The sequence below is a fragment of the Pezoporus flaviventris genome, unplaced genomic scaffold (assembly GCF_033815535.1).
Source record: "Pezoporus flaviventris isolate CSIRO_AGI_PZ_B2104156 unplaced genomic scaffold, CSIRO_AGI_Pfla_v1 ptg000005l, whole genome shotgun sequence".
Taxonomy (NCBI): domain Eukaryota; kingdom Metazoa; phylum Chordata; class Aves; order Psittaciformes; family Psittacidae; genus Pezoporus; species Pezoporus flaviventris.
Window position 1 is genome coordinate 3,719,482 of NW_026892553.1, and position 19,560 is coordinate 3,739,041.

General features: G+C 39.3%; 1 protein-coding gene across 2 annotated transcripts in view; it reads left to right on the forward strand.

Annotated features, from left to right (window-relative positions):
* LOC133265318 (connector enhancer of kinase suppressor of ras 2-like) overlaps positions 1-9,765 on the forward strand; it is a 187,726-nt gene extending 177,961 nt beyond the window's left edge. Inside the window, exons 20-24 of one of the 2 annotated variants that reach the window (XM_061445698.1) lie at positions 4,038-4,108; positions 4,819-4,922; positions 6,334-6,841; positions 7,144-7,343; positions 7,709-9,765. In XM_061445698.1, coding sequence (XP_061301682.1) covers positions 4,038-4,108; positions 4,819-4,922; positions 6,334-6,841; positions 7,144-7,343; positions 7,709-7,924 — 1,099 coding nt within the window. In that variant the 3' untranslated portion in view covers positions 7,925-9,765. The remainder of the gene's footprint in view (positions 1-4,037; positions 4,109-4,818; positions 4,923-6,333; positions 6,842-7,143; positions 7,344-7,708) is intronic. The other variant, XM_061445699.1, reaches the window with a different exon arrangement.
* Positions 9,766-19,560: the final 9,795 nt, after the last annotated feature.

The window sequence follows — 19,560 nt, forward strand, 5'->3', positions numbered from 1 at the left end:
CTTATAGAGATGTTGTACAATATTAAAAGTAAAGTTGACTTACGGACTAGAACTTCATAACTCACAAAGAGTTATAAAGCAGGTATGCTTATTGCAGTGCGAGGGGGTTCACTCCTCCTAACTCACACACCGAGAGCTCAACAAGCTAGGTATTCATTACACACAAACATCCATATTCATCAGATTTCACAAGCATAGGAGGAGTTGACTACAATTAGTTCCAAGAACTCGTTCATACCATTCCCCTCCCCTCTACGCCTGCACGCTGCCATATCGTGGTCTCGGGCCAGGGTCTTCTGGATGAAGTAAGAGGTCTTCCTCGCTGTGCACTTTTCACCCTTGGCACAGTTTCCCCAGCTGGCAACCTCAAGTCTTTTAAAGACCAGTTGAAAAAGGTTCCTGTCAGACATTCATCTTCTTGAGGGAAAAGGTTCCCTGATGTTAAACAATGGGTTTTGGTTACCCATTCTATTCTGGGTTATAGTTTAACTAGCAAGAACAAGAACATACCCGTTCCCTATACTAAGTTAAGACAATCAATACGCAGTTTGAAGAAAACTCTTAACCCTTTCCTTAGTCCATTACTATTCCTTGCATCAAAATGTTGTAGCAAAGTATCCTTGGGATGTTTAGTACAGCTCCATGTCATCACAACTGATTCAGTGAAAAGTGCTGTTGAAGTTGTTTAACTTTCAGAACAAAATATTTGAAATCATCAAGAAAAAAGGCAGAATTTTTTGGGGGAAGAGGAGTCTAACTTTCTGCCTCAGGGGGGCAAGATACATAGAGACGTGCATGTAAGACTGCTGTGCATGTAGCTGCCAGAATATCTCGTGTCTTTTTATGACCACATGAAGTTCGAAAAGCTATTGGGATATAGCTGTATAAACCTAATTAGACAAATATCTTCTGGGGTTTTTTCACTATAGCTGCTTGTCACGTGCAGCACAGAGTCTTGCATTGCGTGACCTTCAATTAAGCACAGAGTCATCTACACCGTAGAGTCCAGTTCTGACACATACTCCTACAAGGCATTCAATGAAGAGTTCAGAACCAAACAGCTGAGTTTCCAAGCTTTCCACGGAGAACTTTTTATAACCTTGACTACCTGTTTTATTAAAAATGGAAGTGGTTTGCTCATCAAGTAAATTCATCAAGTTTACATAGCTTTCCTTTGAACTGAGCTTGCATTTGATGTTAACTGTAAGAAAAGGATGTGTAATCTTAGCACTTCTATAACCCCTGATTAACCTCAAAAACATTCATCCATGCTTTTTTAAAAAACACAAAAACTCAAATTGAGATTCTTTTTCTTTTATCAGAAGACAGTTTAGCATTATAAGCCACTGAATGTCATCAGATAACCCTTTTTGTTGTCTTGACAAAGAGCTAACTCTAAATTGTGGTAAAATGAAGTAAGAAAATACTTGTAACTATAGCTGGGGATCTTCTGGCCCTCTGGAAGAGAAAAATCTGAGCAGTCTTAGAGAAGTTACATTGGAGACCATATGAATAAAGCTGATAGTCTGTGTATGCTAAGAATATCCATGTTCTCTTGAAGATTAGTATTAACACTTTGGCTGTTACCTATATATGCTTCCAAGATCTAAAAATCTCAAATTAACAATGAGCAACAAGATAAATCTGGCAAGAAATTTCAGACAATATAAATTTCCATGCACTGACCACCGAAACAGCTGAATCTGCTTTAACTTTGAAAATGGTAATGAGCCTTCATTTATCACTGGTGCTTAAGCAGAGCCTTAGGTGAAGCTGCTCAGGCATTCTGCTTAATTGCCAAAGGCATATGGTAAAGAATGACTAAAACTATTCTGTTCCAATGCTAATGAGTTTAGAAATTCAGGAACAACAGTTGAAAAAATAGTGAATACAAATGCTTAATAATGAGCAAGGGGATGATGTCATTTCAATTGCTGCAATAAAGAATACGTCTTTCAAGAGAATGTCAAGTGATCAGCCTGCTGTTTGTGGAACGAAATTAGACCGGTGAGCACTGTAGAAAATCTTTTCTGCAAACCTGTTAATCCACTTGCAATTTACTTCTTTTTGTGATAAAGATAAGTTATTGATATGCCAATGCAAACAATCTCTCTGTAAGCAGTTCTAACCCTGCCCTTGTGAAAACTAATCAGCATTTCCATTTCTATTTCCAACCTGCTCGCTTCTGTTCTAATACTGAAATGCAAAACAATATTATTGTACAATCTTTATATGTTCATAGTTTTGCAAATAAATTAAACCCTACAACAATTCCTTGTGAGAAGTAAATGTTGTTGTCCCCTTTGGATACTTATGAAAGTCGTAACATAAGTAGAACGGTTTGCTGAAGGCCATGCAATGAGTCAGTGTTATATCCAATATTACAGATTAAGATCATTGCTCTGAGCAACTGCCACGCGTTGCCTAGACCAGGAGATCAATAGATGCTGAACTGCGAGCTATTTTTAGTGGAGAATTCACTCATCCGTCTCATCTTCTCTCCCTACTGTGTATGCCACCTTCCATACACTGTACTATTAAATCAATAACACATTCACCTGTATCCTTAGAAGCTTTTTTCTGTTCAAATGGGAAAGAATTACACTGAATAGTTTTCTTGGTTTAATCTGCAAAAATCTTGTCCTTATACTGTGTATTATTTGCTTATGTGTTTCTTGAAGCTTTTGAAAGATGTTTTTGTCATGATAAGATTCATTAACAAAGAACATAATAATTAACAAGTTTCATGTTGCAATGTTAAGGAAAAAAAGAACTGCTTCTGAAGATTACCTTACGTGCAACATACTAGGAAATGGATAACATAGTAAATACTTTAGTCACTGTGAAGGGAACAGTTAAGAATGGATCCCCATCGTTGCATATGTCTATTAATAGGGCTCTTTTCTCTGGTTATGTTTCCTTGTTGATGAAAATAGGGCAATTCTTGATTTTCCATTTGCTTAACATTAAGAAGTGGCTTTCCCCTCTGTGTGTTCATTTCTTTTTCTATTGTCTTTTAATTATATATTTTATAAATATCTTGTAATGTTATGTAAAGAAAACTCTACAGTTATTTTCCCCAAAACTTACTATACTATATACAAAATATACTACATGCTTCCTAATGAAACAATGAATCTTGGTTTTGTCCAAACTAATTAATTTTGGGACAAAGAAAAAAACCAGAACATCCAACATAAAATGCAAATATTGAAGTATTTTCAACATTCCAACTCTTGTTTCAGAAACCTAAGATTTTATGTGAAAAAAATCAAAGCAAAATAATATTGATATCGCAGCTCAACAAGCCTTGACATTTACATCACCTGTAGCATGAATCTAGAGTAGCAAATAACCAGTGGAATACTGTCACTGTCTGCTTTAGGTTTTTGATTCTACACATTTAATACAACTTATTTCCTAATACAATTATTTTCATAACTCTGTTTTATTTGATAGCATTTTTTCCAATTCAGGGTAAGTTCCTGAAATTAATATAAGTAGCAGTCACAATAAATGCAATGTGCTCCTTTATGCAATGCCTCTGGAAACCATTACATACAAACAGTTTGCAGATGCAGCTTAGAGAGGATTTGAGTCTGCTTGATGTGGAGACTGTGGATGCTCTCTGTTCTACACAGATTATTCTAAACTTTCATTCAGTCAGTGCTAAAGTTAGAGTGTTAGTGCATATGCTTCATATTGTCTTGATGATGATGATGTAAGGAAGATTTGATATCATGATTCTTCAGTTTTCTATGCAGCAGAATAAAATGCAATGAATCTGATACTCCGCTTGACAAACATCCTCTAGCAGATGTGAACGGAAGCCCAGAGGTACAGCTGCATTGTACTCAAACTGGAACATCCCTCACTTGAAATAATTAACCACTGAACACAGCTGAATCATGATTTTAACAGTGTTCAGTTCCTGGGCTAAACATCATCTCTGACTTTTCCAAATGTTAAGAATGTGTTAAGATTTACACTCAATGTTCCTTTTAAGTATCTCTCTTACTCATTTTTTATTCTCTTAGATGGATGAATCGTTTGGGCCTCGCAGCAATTGGTTACACACCTGATGACAAGGATATTCATCCAGATGAAGGTAATGCTTCAGATATAATTGGGAGAAAAAAGCAGAGAGTACATATCTGTTCATTATTTGAACAAAAAGTTGGAGATGTCATAAATGTCTCCTTTATTAACCATATCTTTTAAAAAATCCATTTTCCTAAGAATCCCTGTCCTCGAAGCACTGTATTTACTGGTGCTGCCACCACAGAAAATAAAATCCTGAGCAAAAATTCTTGAAACTGTTTAAAACCAGCAATAAGGAGAATGCAAAGTTGAGGGTGAAGTATGACCTCCCCAGTCGCAGCCATCGGGTTTGCTCATCACCTTGGAGCAAGTGAAGACATGACAAACACAGGTCACTGCTTTAGAACTGGTTTTGCATCTCCTGAGCTCAGGTGCCAGCCTTGCCTCTTTCACCACTACCGATGGTGGAAGCTCTTATGCTGAGATAATTAAATGAAGTGTTGAGGTTCAACTTTACTTCGACAACTAGAATGAAGCTTCTCTTTGAAAATCTGTGATCAGAAGGTGGTTTTTACGTATGGTGGTAGTTAGGTGCCTATCCTGCTTTCTGTAACACTACCCTAAAACCTTTGATGGTGATTCTACTATCAGTGTGCCAGACACTTTCACGAGTCTGTTCCTTAGCGACTGCCAAACACCTAGGCGACTGTGAAAAGTTTACCTTTGCATGCTAATGGTATTTAAAGCACATGAGTGAAACCCAGAATGCTTTGCTAGCAGATTACTGGAGTGAAAGCGACCAGGATGACATTGATGGCTCTCTGACCCTGAAGCAGGAAGGCTCTTCAACACTATGTGACAGCTATCATCGAACACCCTCAGTGAGTTATAAATACTGCATTTGACAGTAGGTCACCAAAAAATGTATGTGCCTTTATTTGCATTTTCCTTGGTTTGGAATATTTAATTGCCATCAAGGCAGAGCAAAGATGAATCTCATTGTAAGAATGAAATTACTGCTGTTCATCATAAACTAAGACCCAGATGCTTCCTTAACAATCCAATTGCAAAAAAAAAAGCTGTGGTAAATGTCTCCTTACACAGATATGTCACCAGACTGTGAATGTGACCTTTATAGGATTTGAGAGACTATACCTACTAATAGTCAAATACTGGCTTTTCTGCAGAATATGAAAAGAATGTGGTGGATGGGATACTGAGACTGTTTTCTGAGCATGAATATTGGATACCAGATGCTAGAGATTAAGACAGATCACATTCGTGAGTGATCCTGTTCTAGTACAAGCATATTTTTAAGGAACATATCTTTAGAGGCAACAGCTTATTTACAGTATGAAGCATTGTGTCCAATACCATAGTAGTGACAGTATCTTCTGATAGTCAGAAGATGTGAAGGAGCTGATAAAAGTACTTCTAATATATTGTGTGCAGACAGGGTTTGATAACTGAGGCAAAAAAAACATTTTGTATACGAAGAGGCTCTAGCAGCAAATAAGAACATGTCTATTGTATGGAACATAGACAAGCTGTGATAATTACTCTGTATTTCTAAGTGCAGATAGGACTGTTCTCTATTTTTCTTTCAGATTTTTCTTCAGCGTGAATGACACGATCCTCATACAGCCAGAACCAAAGAAAGAGTGACTGAGACAACAGCATCACATGGGTGAAGTTCAGACTGATTTTCACCCATGTGATGCTGTTTTATCAACTGAGATACAGGTTAAGCCCCTCCCTTTCTGTTTTTCCACATTTTTGCCTTTCTCTTTGTTTTTGAATTAAAATTCTATAAAGACCCAGCAGAAGTAACTAAAATAATTTGAGAATTCAGCAGTCCCCCTGGGTGCTGAAGTTGTTTCGGTTGTGGGGTTTTTTTCCTATTTGGCTGGATACTTATTCCCTAAAATGAATAAATCCAATTATAGTTTCTTTTGAGGACTTTCTTGTCTTCACTGCATACTGCTGGACTGAGCACAAATTGGATGGGTCTTCAGGAAATCTGTACCACGATTATACTGGTCTTTCCAGCAGGAGTTGCTCATGGGCAGAGAATGTGTAAAACAAGAATAGGGAGTGGTTAAAACATAGCACTGGCATAAAGGTGCTCACTGCTAATTATATTCTGTTTACAGAGGTTCATATTATGACATACCAAAACACACATATAAGACCATTCTATTAGTGTGTATCATATAACGTTCTACACTACAGTCATTTCTTGGGTCTGTCTAAACCATTGGTTTATCGTCAGGTACTTTTGTATCTCTTCAGGTGAATTCTTCAAGTCCATTCCCTGAAGTCAAACAAGGTCGACACTTTTCAAGTGAATCAACATATTCTCATTCTTCTGCTGAGGATTCTCGGCAAGATGTAGCAGGAAGCACCCACTCATCGGGATGCAGACCTCCCTACCGAGAGAGACGCTCGTGGCAGGATCTGATAGAGACTCCACTAACCAGTTCAGGGCTCCATTTTCTTCAGACTGTTCCTCCTGATGCAGAGTACATGAGTGGCCAGCCTGGAATGTCACCAGACAGACGAAGACAAGCAACGCTACCAGTCCAGAGACGGCACAATTATGAGCAGGATGGGCCCTTCCCTTTGGTGGAATGTCAAAGGGGACATAGCTCTCACAGCAGGCCACAGCAGCAGCGTAGTCAAAGCCTTCCCCGAAACAGAGACGTGAGGGGTAAGGGCCATGTAAAGTCCATAGAAGGAACAGATGACAAGCTAGAAGAGAAATTTCCTATTAGAAGGCATAATAGTTTCTGTGCAGAAGGTAAGCTTTTGCAGATGTTCTGACCCTCTGAATGTTGTTGAAAGCCAGAGCAATATTGCCATTACTCTCAGCAAGGTTTTTGTTGTTGAACAGTTTTATATTGGCAAATATATGTAACAGGAGTTTGTACTTGAAATCCTTGGATATAATGCTAAGAGCATAGCTTTGGGGCTGATCAAAATGTTCTTGTTTTAGCAAAACAAAAATTAGAGGACTGTTATGACTGAATTTGCAGTATCGCTTGCTGGCTTTAAAAACTTCACCTGAATCATTAGATTGATTGTTAGGCTTCTTTCTTTCAGAAAATGTAAAGGAAATAGGAGAAAATACAGATGGTCTGCAAGAGCTCTACAAGTCTCTGGAACAAGCCAGTTTGTCAGCTTTTGGAGAGCAGCGTCCTTCCACCAAGCAGGAGTTCCGCAAGTCTTTTGTAAAGCGATGCAATGATCCAGTTATCAATGAAAAGCTGCACCACATCAGAGTTCTCAAGAGCACTTTAAAAGTAAGGCTTTATCACTAATTTTGTGTATAAGCAACATAAACTAATGAAAGTATAAATGTTTCCCACGGATGAGGCTTTCTTTGGAGCTTCAGAATTAAGTTCCAAAGAAATGAAAAACACTTGAAAACAAACATGTTCCAGCTTAAGGAAAATAAATAAGTAAATAATTTGGCACTCTTCATAGGCACGTGACTGGTTCTCAGTTTAGGCTCTAAAAGTTCCTGAATGTAGGTGAAAGTGTCACATGTCCATAGCAGTTTCCCTAACCCTTTGCATTAAAATGAAAGAAGAAATAAAGTGACAAAAGACAAAATGTGGCGTAAGTTTCATTTTGACATGTACTTTGTCTTTCTGGAATTTGATAGGCAAAGGAAGGGGACCTTGCTGTTATCAACAGTCTTCTGGATGATCCCAACTTAACATCAAAGAAGTTTAAAGATTGGAAACTAAAGAACTATGAGTTTTTCCTGGACATTTGTGAGTACAGTGCTGCTGTGAAATCTCAAAACGGAGCCTCTGAAATTGCATCCTCAGCACCAATGCTGACACATACACACTCCTTCATTGAAACTCACGTGTGACAGGACTCATACCCTGAATAATTGCTGGGTGCCATGAAAGATTGAATAAGATAAATACTGTAATATTTATTGATAATGTACTCAGCAGTACTGTAAATAAGTTGGATAAGAGAATAGTGCCACAGGATGCCTACTACATTGCATGATAAGACAATAATATTCTTTATTAATTTTTTCCATTTGCTATTATCAACCAATGTCCGTATCAAGCTCTGCATTAGAAAGAAGCAGTGCAGAAGTGTAACTGAAAATAAGTACCAGTATATTTGAAGTACTGTACTAAAACTAAGCTTATATGAGCTCCTACAATCATTTTATATATTTAGATATAGATCAAGACATATCTATGTATATAAAATGTAACACAGTAGTTTACATTACTTTTAAAATGCCCTGAAGTTCACATCCTCACACATTCTTTCTTGAGAAAAACACAAAATGAAAACATCAACACATTGGCCACTCTTAGAGATGAATGTTTATTTTTGCAACATTTCCAGGTAGTGACCATCATTGCAAATAAAAGGACAGAGTTATCAAAATGTAAACTCAATCCCTATAGTGTGCCTTAAAATGTACACTGTACATCTAGCAAATAGATCCCAGTCTGGCCCTATGGGCATACTGTACATGCCATTTAGGTACTGTGTTTGAAACATACTGTGACTGCCTTTAAAGTGAAAGAATATAAGCAAGCAGGTATGGCACAGAGATTAAGATACGAGTAGAACAATGTTGGTTGTTCACTAATGCTGCAACTCGAACTGATTTTAATATAATTTGAAGTATATCATGGTGAAAGAAAATACATCTGCACTGAATATGCTACATACTGCAGGTTTTCATAGTTTCTTCACTGTGAATTTAAGTGACATGTGACTGTGAGTCACAGAATTCTAAAGAGCATGCTTCAAGGATGAGAATTAAGTTTAAGAAACTCCTGAACTAATCAATTAAACTGTAATAGACTGACACCTAGAGCTGAGAAAATGATTCAAAATGATACAATGTCTGGCAATAATTTTGAACTGTTAGTAATACATTAGGAAGTGGGTGAAGTTATTCAATACATCATTTGAAACTCAATCTTGTACTGATTGGTTTAGGAAGACACATGAGTCACATAGTGTATTTCACTTCCTTGCCTGGATGGGAATGATTTCTAAGAATCAGATTTTGGAGAAAATACTTTTGGAAAAAAGATAAAAAGAACAAACAAACAAACAAATTGCTCTATGTTCAGTAGCATTTACTGAACATAAACTCCTAACACCCGTTCACAATTTTCTTTGACTATGCTTGCTAGAATATTTCTAAAAGCAGAACAAAGGGGATGTGAATTCAGCTGGCATCATTTCACTTAAACACAAGCATTCACTGATAATCTTTTCATGAGATAAATCTCGCCTCTCATACATCAAGAACTGTAAAATTGACACAGCTCAGTACAATATAGGAAAAAACATTATCTTAGTGAGGTCCTGCTATCCAGGAAGACGTCATTATTCAAGAAGCCAGGAGTGGTGAAGTTTGAACTAAAGTTATTTTTTAGTTCAGTCTCCACAAAGCGGCTGTGGTGGGCTGATCTTGGCTGGCCACCAGTTTACTCATTCCTCCTCCTCCTCATTAGGGAAACAAGGAGAAACCATCATGGAAAAGCTTGTGGGTTGAAACAGGGAGATCACCTACCATGGGCAAAATAGACTTGGTTTGGAGAAAATTAATGTAATTTGTTGCCAATTAAAAATACTATTACCACAAAAGTTGGTCAGAGAAACTCCCTAAGACCCAATATAGAGTTTCAGAAAGCAGCATTCTTCATTGCAGCTCTGGGTGCACATGCAAATCGCACCCATTGCTTACCGGCAGCAGCTCTATATTTAGCAAACTCATGCATATTTACAGCTTTCCCAGGAAGTTACTTACATATTCATGACATTCCCGGGAACTAATTATAATATTCGCATCCTAATTACACATGCGCTTTCTTGCTGAGTGGGGGTCTCTGCTGGTCTCTGATAGTCTTCCTCACTGTGTTTACTGAATAACCTCAGTGCCTGCGCACGCTCACAAGGTCCGAGTGCTGAGTTAGCAGTTGGTACGTCCTCGCATCTGTTCCATTCCACACTGGATGCCACTCTACTCTCTTAAAGGCTGGCATCCTTGGTCTGATTTATTGTCTCCTTAGTTGCCATCAGTCCCATGATGTTCCTTCTCTTGTCAGCCCAACATTTCTTTCTCTCTACGTGTTAGCAAGTTAGAACAGTTTGCTCTATTCTACTATGTTACTTTAAAGTCACACCTCTATTGTTAGTTTAAACCTGTAATTTGAGTCTACATTTTCCCCTTTGAGACACAGGATATATGTATATATCCTGATATATGTATACATATATATGTATATATACATATATCCTGTAGATCTCATTCTATACCCTTTACCCATATTTGATTCTAATACACCATTGTGACCAACAACTACAAAATTAAATCATCATACATGCTAGGATACAGACACAAATTATTGATGGTCATTACAAACGAGGTTTTTTTAACCATATTCAATTTGGTAGCCATGTAAGAAGTAAGTCCATGCCATAATTCTTCAAATCCCCAGGAAGTATCACCTTCAGCAGCCTGATAGAAGACCTTAGCTTGCTTCCAGATATCTGCCAGATCTGTGGATATCCTGCCGCTCTGGTCTATGTATGTGCAGCAGCTTGTGTTTATAACTGTACAAACACCTCCTTGGGAAGATAATAGCTGATCAAGTGCCACACGGTTTTGCAGTGTCATCTGAGATAGGCTGGATACCTCAATCTGTAATGCCTGTTTAGCATCTATAATGTTGTCTTTGATGTTTCAGTTCCTGCTGCTGTATTTATGATCATCTTTTCTAATTCACTCACCCCCAACCAAGGGAGAAACCATCTCACAAAACTGTGACATTTTGTAGGACAATCAACAATGGCGTTACGGAATATCTTGGTCCTTTTTAGGAAGGTTCTTATCCGTCCTTTTTCTGGTTGGAGAGGTTTGATTATTGTAATATCCATGAGTACAACACTCAGTGTACATGTTCGGTCCATCCTGGGGGAAGGGCTTTTCTAGCAATATTATGACACAACCAATATCACCCTTTCCCTTCTGGAGCATTCCAATAGCCTGTCTGAGGTTCTTTGATCTGAAGTTACATTGTCCAGATACAGTTTGGGTAATGTCCTACCAAGATATCACCAGAGTTTTAACCTGGTGCCAGCAGGTATTTTCTGAGATCCTGTTTCCCCTGCAAAGACATATCACCAGGAACAAAAGGCAGTTGGTAAGGCTACCCATACATCAGTTCATATGGACTTAACATGATTCCTTCCTGGCTATGTTCGTATCCTTAACTAAGCAATTGATTCTGTTCCCCCATAAGTTGCCTGGTGGTTTTCTTCTCACAAGAGGCTGTGAAATTACTACTTGCCTGTTTGATGTAACACACCGTTCTTCTTGGCTCCTAATAGACTAGGTAATTCCTCATCCTTGGTTTGATAACTTGGAACTTCGTTATCCAAGCACTGATACTTATGAGGCAATATTAATATAAGGTCCTCACCCACAGCTTCTTTGGCTGCTTTGTCAGCAACACGACTACCAATATTCACCGGAGTGTTATCAAATTGATATGCCTTGAAAGCAAATTTTTACTAACAATTCCAAAACTGTCTATGATCCCATGTTTGGTTACCACAGCGTATCCTGCTTTCCAGTTTCCATTTTTCATAAAGCTGCTACCATCAACAAGCAGTTTGTAGTGCACATCCTTCAGGGATGTATCTTGCAGGTGGTATGCCTGGAATACACCTGCTCAATAGTCTGTAAACAGTTGTGAGTCAGCTCTCCTGCTTCTGGATTGGTTTTGAAAACCACTGCTGTGTTCAAAATGTTAGTTCCTTTCCATTCTATGTCCTCTTGTTCTAAAAGCACAGCCTGATATTTTAACAGCCTGCCTGGGGAAAGACAATGACTGCTTTCCTGTTCCAGAATGGTTGTTACCATGTGAAGTACAAATACAGTCCATTTTTGTCCCAAAGTATTTGATAAAATTTTCTATTACAGGCTCTAGTCCTTTTCTTCCTTCCAATCTTATGGGATATTGTTCCCATCTTACTGGTCTGATGTCTGAAATGATGAATAGTTCCTGGTTCTGCAGCCTATACTACTGGTGTGACTGCATTCTCCACTTCTCCTGGTATATCTGGCTCAGTGGGTGGTTTCTGTAGTGTAAAACTTGGACCTCCACAGCCTTTTCATCAGGAACGTATATCTGAACTTTCTTTCTTTAAACATAATTTATGCATGTAACTTACTCAGTATATCTCTAGCCAGTAACAGCATGGGGCACTCAGACGTGTAAAGAAATTGATGGGTCAACACCTGTTTGCCAATTTTTACAATTTAAAGGTTGAAAGAAAGGCAGGGTTCCTGTCCACCCTGTGGCACCAATGACTGAAGCTGTTTGTTTGCTTAATTGCCCTTTACAAGTATTTAGAAGAGAATAAGTAGCCTCTGTTTCTACAAGAAATTTTACCTTATCATTCCCAACCTAACTGTAGCCAGGGGTTCTGCTGGAGAGGGTTTTGAATCTTCCCCCTGTCCTCCTTAGTCTTCATCTAAAGTCATCATTTTCTCTGCCTGTCCTGACATTCCACTTAATCTCTGGATTTTATTTTGATTCTCAGGGCATTCCCTCTTCCGGTGCAACCCATGGAGTCTGTTCACAAACCTTTCCATGTAACCCTTCTTTCCGACTCTTTCCTCCCAAGCCACTCCCCTCTTTCCTGGTTTCCTGGGTGAGAGCTACAGCCAACAATTTTCCTAAACATTCTGATTTTAATCTGGAGCTTATCTTCTGCCCCCACATATACAATAACAGATACCTAGTTGAAATTCAACACACTATAACCCACAATACACACTGTATTACATTAATAATTATATTGATATATATATTAATAACTGGGGACTCATCCCCCTTTCCACTACCATTTGAACTATTTCAGGGAACTTGCACCAGCGCAGTGGTGGTCCGATTGGGATAGGTCTCCTAGGGCACATCCATTATTTTTCCCAAATCAGACTGGTCTTCCCCCTTAAGCTTTTGTATCTTTTTCCTTATATCTTCCACAGACTGACCTTTTATTAAATGGCCTAATTCTCTCCTTCATTCCTCTGATTCAGGATCAATAGTAGTATATTTATGCATCACGTCTTTTAATCTTCCCACGATTCCAGAAGGTGATTCATTTATATCTTGCTTTATTTTGTATAGCTTAAACCTGTTCACTGCCTTGGGGACCACATTCTTAATACCGAATAAAATCCACCTTTGATAGCTTGTCTGTCCTGATCCTGATTAGGGCCCCAGCTGGGATCGGTGGTAGGTACGTGAAGATTCACTGTACCTGCCAATGTGCCTGCTGTTATTTGTTGCTCTGCTGCGGTCTGAGCTGTGTGAATAATCATATCCCTGTCAACACTCTCGAAAGCATGATTACCATGCCACTTGTTTCCAAATCTTCAAATCTATAATGGTAAAGGGAATCTTTATCATGACTGGACCATCATTGCCGGCATGTCTTAAAGGTGCAGTCACAGTTTCTCCTTGTTTCCCCTAGTGCACCCTGCTATAGAGCTAAATACTTCAGCTCCCTCTAAGATCTCTGATGCCTGTGCTTGTGCTTGATTCTCATTGTCAGCACATTTGGCCCTGTTGTTCACAATATCCCTTCTCTGCGGGGCTGCCATCAAATCCAAATCCTCCTTCTCCACATTCCTCAGATGTTTAGCACATAACTGTCCTACGCTGCACGAAGAGTAACAGCATTTAAGTGATTTTTACTATCTTTCTCCAAGATATTAACAAGTCCTGGGGTGCAAGATTAAAACTACAATCCTTTTGCCATTCCAAATGGCTTCTCAAAGTGAAAAACGTTTCTGCATAAGCTACTTCATCCCACTTTCCTTCTCGTCTCAAGAATAACATCAATTGTAACAAAGTATTATAATTAATTGTGCTGTTCACAGGCAACTTTTCCTCAAAATCCAGTTTGTACAATGGCCACCATTGATTACAGTGTTTTATCAGAGAAACCAAACCACCCGGGGACCCACCACTTTGTTTCCAGTGTTGCAAAACACAACCCAGCAGTGAGCTTTCCAGGACTCCCCTTTTGGATGCAGTGGTACCCAACATCCTGACCTCCACCCACACACCAGAGTCTGGACAACCAGAACGAGAACCAGACTACCTTCACCCACCGTGCAGGGCATCCCCTGTGACTAACATGCTAAGGGACCAGAAAGAATGTCTTTTTAAAGAAATAAAACCAGGGATCATACCAAGGTCCGGGGAGTTGGGGTTCCTTTCAGGGAAACTCCCCTGATGCCAGCGTGAAGGTCCCAGAGGCTCCCCAGTTCCACGGGAAACACAGCAGAGGGTCCCTGTTAGGGCACCAAATTGTTACTATAAAAGTTGGTTGGAGAAACTCTAAGACTGTGGAGTTTTAGACAGCAGCATTCTTTAGTGCGGTGTTGGGCACACATGCAAATCATTTCGCAAAGGTGAGTGCACCCATTACTTGCCGGCAGCAGCTCTATATTTAGCATACTCATGCATATTTACAGCTTTCCCAGGAAGTTATTTACATATTCATGATATTCCCGGGAACTAATTATAATATTCGCATCCTAATTACACATGCGCTTTCTTGCTGAGTGGGGGTCTCTGCTGGTCTCTGATAGTCTTCCTCACTGTGTTTACTGAATGACCTCAGTGCCTGTGCATGCTCACAAGGTCCTAGTGCTGAGTTAGCAGCTGGTAGGTCCTGGCATCTGTTCTGTTCCATGTTGGGCGACACTGCTATCTTAAAGGCTGGCATCCTTGATCTGATTTACTGTGTCCTTAGTTGCTATCAGTCCCATGATGTTCCTTCTCCTGTCAGCCGAACCAAACACCATTAGAAAGATATATTTTCACCTGCTTATCTAGAACTTTTTTCTTAACATACAACAACTACTCAAAGAGATTGCTTTGATGTGCTTTATATACCCAGATCTTACTGAACTTAGGGTCTTCATTCAGAATTCCTGCAGGTTAAGTATCCCTCAGCCAGCAGACTTCCTCTATCACTCCATAAGCTTAGTCTTATTGATACTGGCTGTTTTTCAATTATGACTGACTGAATGCTCCCCCTAATCTACTCATTCCCCTCCTTTCTTAATACTGTTCTGTATTCAGTGAGATCTGGGATCTTTGAAAGCTGTCTTAGCAGCTGTCTCAGCAGCACAACTCAGAGACAACCGAGACCTTTTTCTTGGATTCGTCAATTTAAGTGAAAACATTCCTGATCTTACTCTAATTGATACAAACAAGAGCCAAAGGAGGACGGGGTTCTCATCAGTCTGTATGTCCCCATTCTTTAACACAAGTAATGTAGAAATGCTGGGCCCACACTCTGTGACAGCACAGGTAGGATGGCATACATCCTTTTCTGGATTTCATGGGCATCTCTAACCTCCACAGCAAAGGAGGTTGCTTTGCTTAACTGGCAAACCCCACCCTCTGTTTGATCAGCTTCTGATACAGTTCTACATCCCAAACACGAGCACTTTTTGAACTGCTTTACCTCTGTAAGGAGAGACTGATCAATTGCTACTCACAGATTTTGGAGGATTAAATTTTCCATCTTTCCTAAGCAGAAAATTCTGAATATGCCAGTTGATACTCAGATCTAGACTGCTGTCTTTTAAACAAGAAACATGGTGCACCACTTGCTTTTCCCAAGGAAACAGGAATGTTGCAGAGACTTGCTAGGTGTACATGGTCAGTTCACTTTATTCTTCCTTTCATCAGCAGTTACAGCCTTCCAGGCCAAAGCAGTCTCTGATCCCAGCTTTTGTGAAGGATAGTGAAGGTACCGTTGAAGGGGTTACTTTGCAGAGGCATTGGAAAGTGCTCAGCCTCAGCAAAAACTGTGCACTTCTGTTGCTGACCTTTAGAAGATTTCACTTTGGATGTTGACAGGACTCATGGAAGAAAAATGAAGAATCTGGTAGAAAGTGTTTAACCTAATACAAATGAGAACAAAGAAAATTCTTGTACCTCTTATCTTTGTCTCAAGTAAACAGATCAGACCTAAGACCTTATTTGCCACATTCTTCCATCATGCAGTCTTACTTGTCCTCCAAAGTAATACAAATATTCTTTTGTGCAAAAAACTAGCAGTATTTATGTAAGAGAATCTCATGTTGCTGCAGAGATCCTGAGTACTCTGGACCCAGTCCTGGAGAGATTCCTTAAGAAAAGGAGCACAGGTCTGTTTGTACTACTGGGCCTCAGCCCTCCAAGTTCCTGTAGTGTAACACTAGAGAAATAAGTGGTACCTTGGTCTCATAAAGGTTTTTTAATTTCACCTTAGTTTTCACAATATCCCTATTATGCATTTCTGGGAAAGGCAGAAGGGCACAGTTACAGCAATGCCCTTTTGCTTGGAGTGCAGGTTTGTAGGTATTCCACATGCCTTGGACCACTGAGCTAAAAATCTTGTTACAATACATCACCTCCCTTGTTGCCAAATTATGTTTCTTTACCACTACTACAAAAAAATGGGTACTAACGGGAATAACTGAAGAAGCAATATTAGATAATTAATTTATATTAAGTCCTAAAACGCTCTTTTTCTTCTAGAAACTTTCCCTTATTAAAGCTAAGGTTTGGAGTGGCATTCTCAGGCTGCCATGGGGATAGGTTCCCCATCTCCTCTTATCCCAGACAAATTCACTCCATGTGCCTGAGTCTCTCGATGGGCGTTAAGGAGCACACGTCTGAAAATCAGACCTGAGCCATATCAGTTGCTGAATGGAACATACATTGTTATTTAAACAAACACTAGTTAAGTCCTATTTTCTTAGCCAATCCTAAGAAAATATTTGCTTTGCTCCCATTACATGTAAGCGTAATATTGTACTTCTAACCAGTTCCATTCACTACTGTATAGGCAGGTGACTCTAGTCTGGATATAAGTAATGCATTTTCTGTGGTTTAGGGGTGATACCACACTTCCACGTTCTCAAGGAGTATTACAAATAACACTGTTCAAGCTTTTCTCAATTTTTGAGATAGCTGATATGCTTCTGGGACCTGCACTTAATGAAAGTATTAACAAAATCAGACAGATACCATCTGTCTTTATCATCAGGAAAATAACCATATTCATTCATAATGCAGGCCAGACAGATACGTCTTTTTTATCAAGCACATACACGTGTTAACAGTGACAGTTAGGGACTTTGGTGTATGCATTAATGCCACTGTATGAGCAGTATTTAAAAGGAAGCAATGTTGTAAACCTGATAAAATATGCTGACAAACTGCTGTTTGGCCAATTAGGCCCTCTGGCTTCTGTCCTCGGACTTCCAGAATATTGCTCATCCCCGGGCATTGGTGAACGTATCGATACAGATCTTTTGAGTAATGGAAACATGTCTGTCTGAATGCTGCAGATCAAATGAAGATGCCACATAAATCATATTAACTATCTTGCTTCTTTCACTAGCAACCACACAACAAACATGTCTTAACAAATCGTGTTCGCTGGCCAAAATGCCAGGAAGACCCTGTTACCAGTTAAGACTTCTGTTTTACTGAGAAATGAGGATTTCAGCTGAAAAATCTGAGATGCAAACAGGTTAGGATATAAGAGAAATGCACTAGTATTAATAAACTTTTTACATTTGACACATACTGTATTACAAAGAAAATATCCTTGTAAGACCATTAATTGCTGGGCCATAGGTGACTTCTGTCTAGTTTACTACAGTAGCTAATAAAACTTGTATAGAGCCTTTTTTAGATAATGCTTACATGTATGAAAATGTATGACACCCTTGTACTATGGCTTGCACTTTACTTGCATTAAACTGTGAAGTAGGCTGTAGTAATGTCTTTGTATATTCAGGGGTTGAAATACCAATGCACTAGAGTATCGTACTGCTGGTATTCAACCTGTACTGTTAATTATATCTGAACATGCCGACAATGTGTGTTTTGAAAACCCCACTCACTTAAAATCTTTAGCAAATAATGCTATGGGGTCTCCATGGTCTTTGTTTCTTTGTAAATATAGTTCTTACTGTTTCTGTAGCAATAGGAGATTATAAACCAAACTTTCACTAGGACTGTTTTCAATAACAAAAAAAATCTGTAGCGCCTTGTATAAAAATCATGGAGACTCCATGACCTGTGGGTATTTTTTGTTTACAAGCAGTATGTATATATGTATTAGAGGCAGAACTGTTATTTATCACAAAGTTATGTTGTGGATGATTCTTTCTAAAATAAATATACGTTTTCTGTCATTATGAAAAACCAGTATTTTAGAGCCATCTTGCAAAGGTTGAAGTGTCCAAGCTTCAAATACGTGTAATCTTTCCTGTTTCCACCTGGGTTTTGTAATCAGCTGTGAGCTGAGCTGAGAGGTGATGGTGAACCCCTGCCCGGCCAGGGAAGCGGGCTGAGTTACATCACAGCTTTTCTATAATCACCATCTTGCTGAAGTGTTTTTAGGAGCAGATGCTCTCCTGATACCGTAGTGAAGGCCTGCAGCTCGCTGATGCTACAGAGAGAGAAAATGAACTGCTCTAGACCAATACAGGTAAAACTAGGTTTCAACCCCTGGATAATACAGTATTTCTTCAGTTTCACAACAGTATTTTTAATTTTATACTTGTCTATGTTGAGAGATGATCCAATAGTTTATATAGGCAATGATCGCTAGGTTTCTTTTCTCCCCTCTTTTCAGATGAGTTCTGTGTGAATTACCGTAACCGGCTGCGTTTTTTCTATCACAGATTAACTTGTTAACTTTTTGTGCGTCTACAACGAAAATTTATGAATGGAAAACTTCACTGTGTGTTGCTCACTGGGCATATACCTCATGGTACATTGCACAGACGTGTAAGTTGTAAGTTGCACTGCAACATTAAAAAAGGAACATATTGCTCTTTTTTCAAAGATATTAACTTATTTAAGAGATATAGTCTGTACATTATTAAAAAGAACATTTATTCTTCCTAAATTGAAACAAAGCTTTTGGTTTGGGAGGGGGAGGGAAATAATGTTGTAAACTTCAGTTGTAAATTTGGACTTCAATAAACGAAATTATCTGCACTTACATTTTGTGCTCGTGTGCATGTGTGCGTTCTCCAGCACCTGTAAGCAGGAGGAGTCATTACAGCCAGGCATCACACCTGGATTTGAGCTGGGAGACACGGAGCTTAGGGCCGAGCCATTCAAAGGGCAGCTACAAAGAAGGCTGAGACTCCCTTTTTACAAGAGTCCCGTGGTAAAGAGGGGCAACGGGCACAACTAACTGCTGCGGGGATGCCAGCTGCACACAAGAGGTAACTCTTCCCCAATCAGAGCAGCCAGCCATTACAGCAACCTCCCTAGGGAAGCTGTGGACTCCCCAGCACTGCACACGTTAAGAGCTGCTGGACAGGGTGCTGCAACACCAGTCTAGGTCATGCTTGGCCTGGAAAGGTTGGACCAGATCGTCCTTGCGGTCCCTTCCAAGCTGGGATTCTGAGTT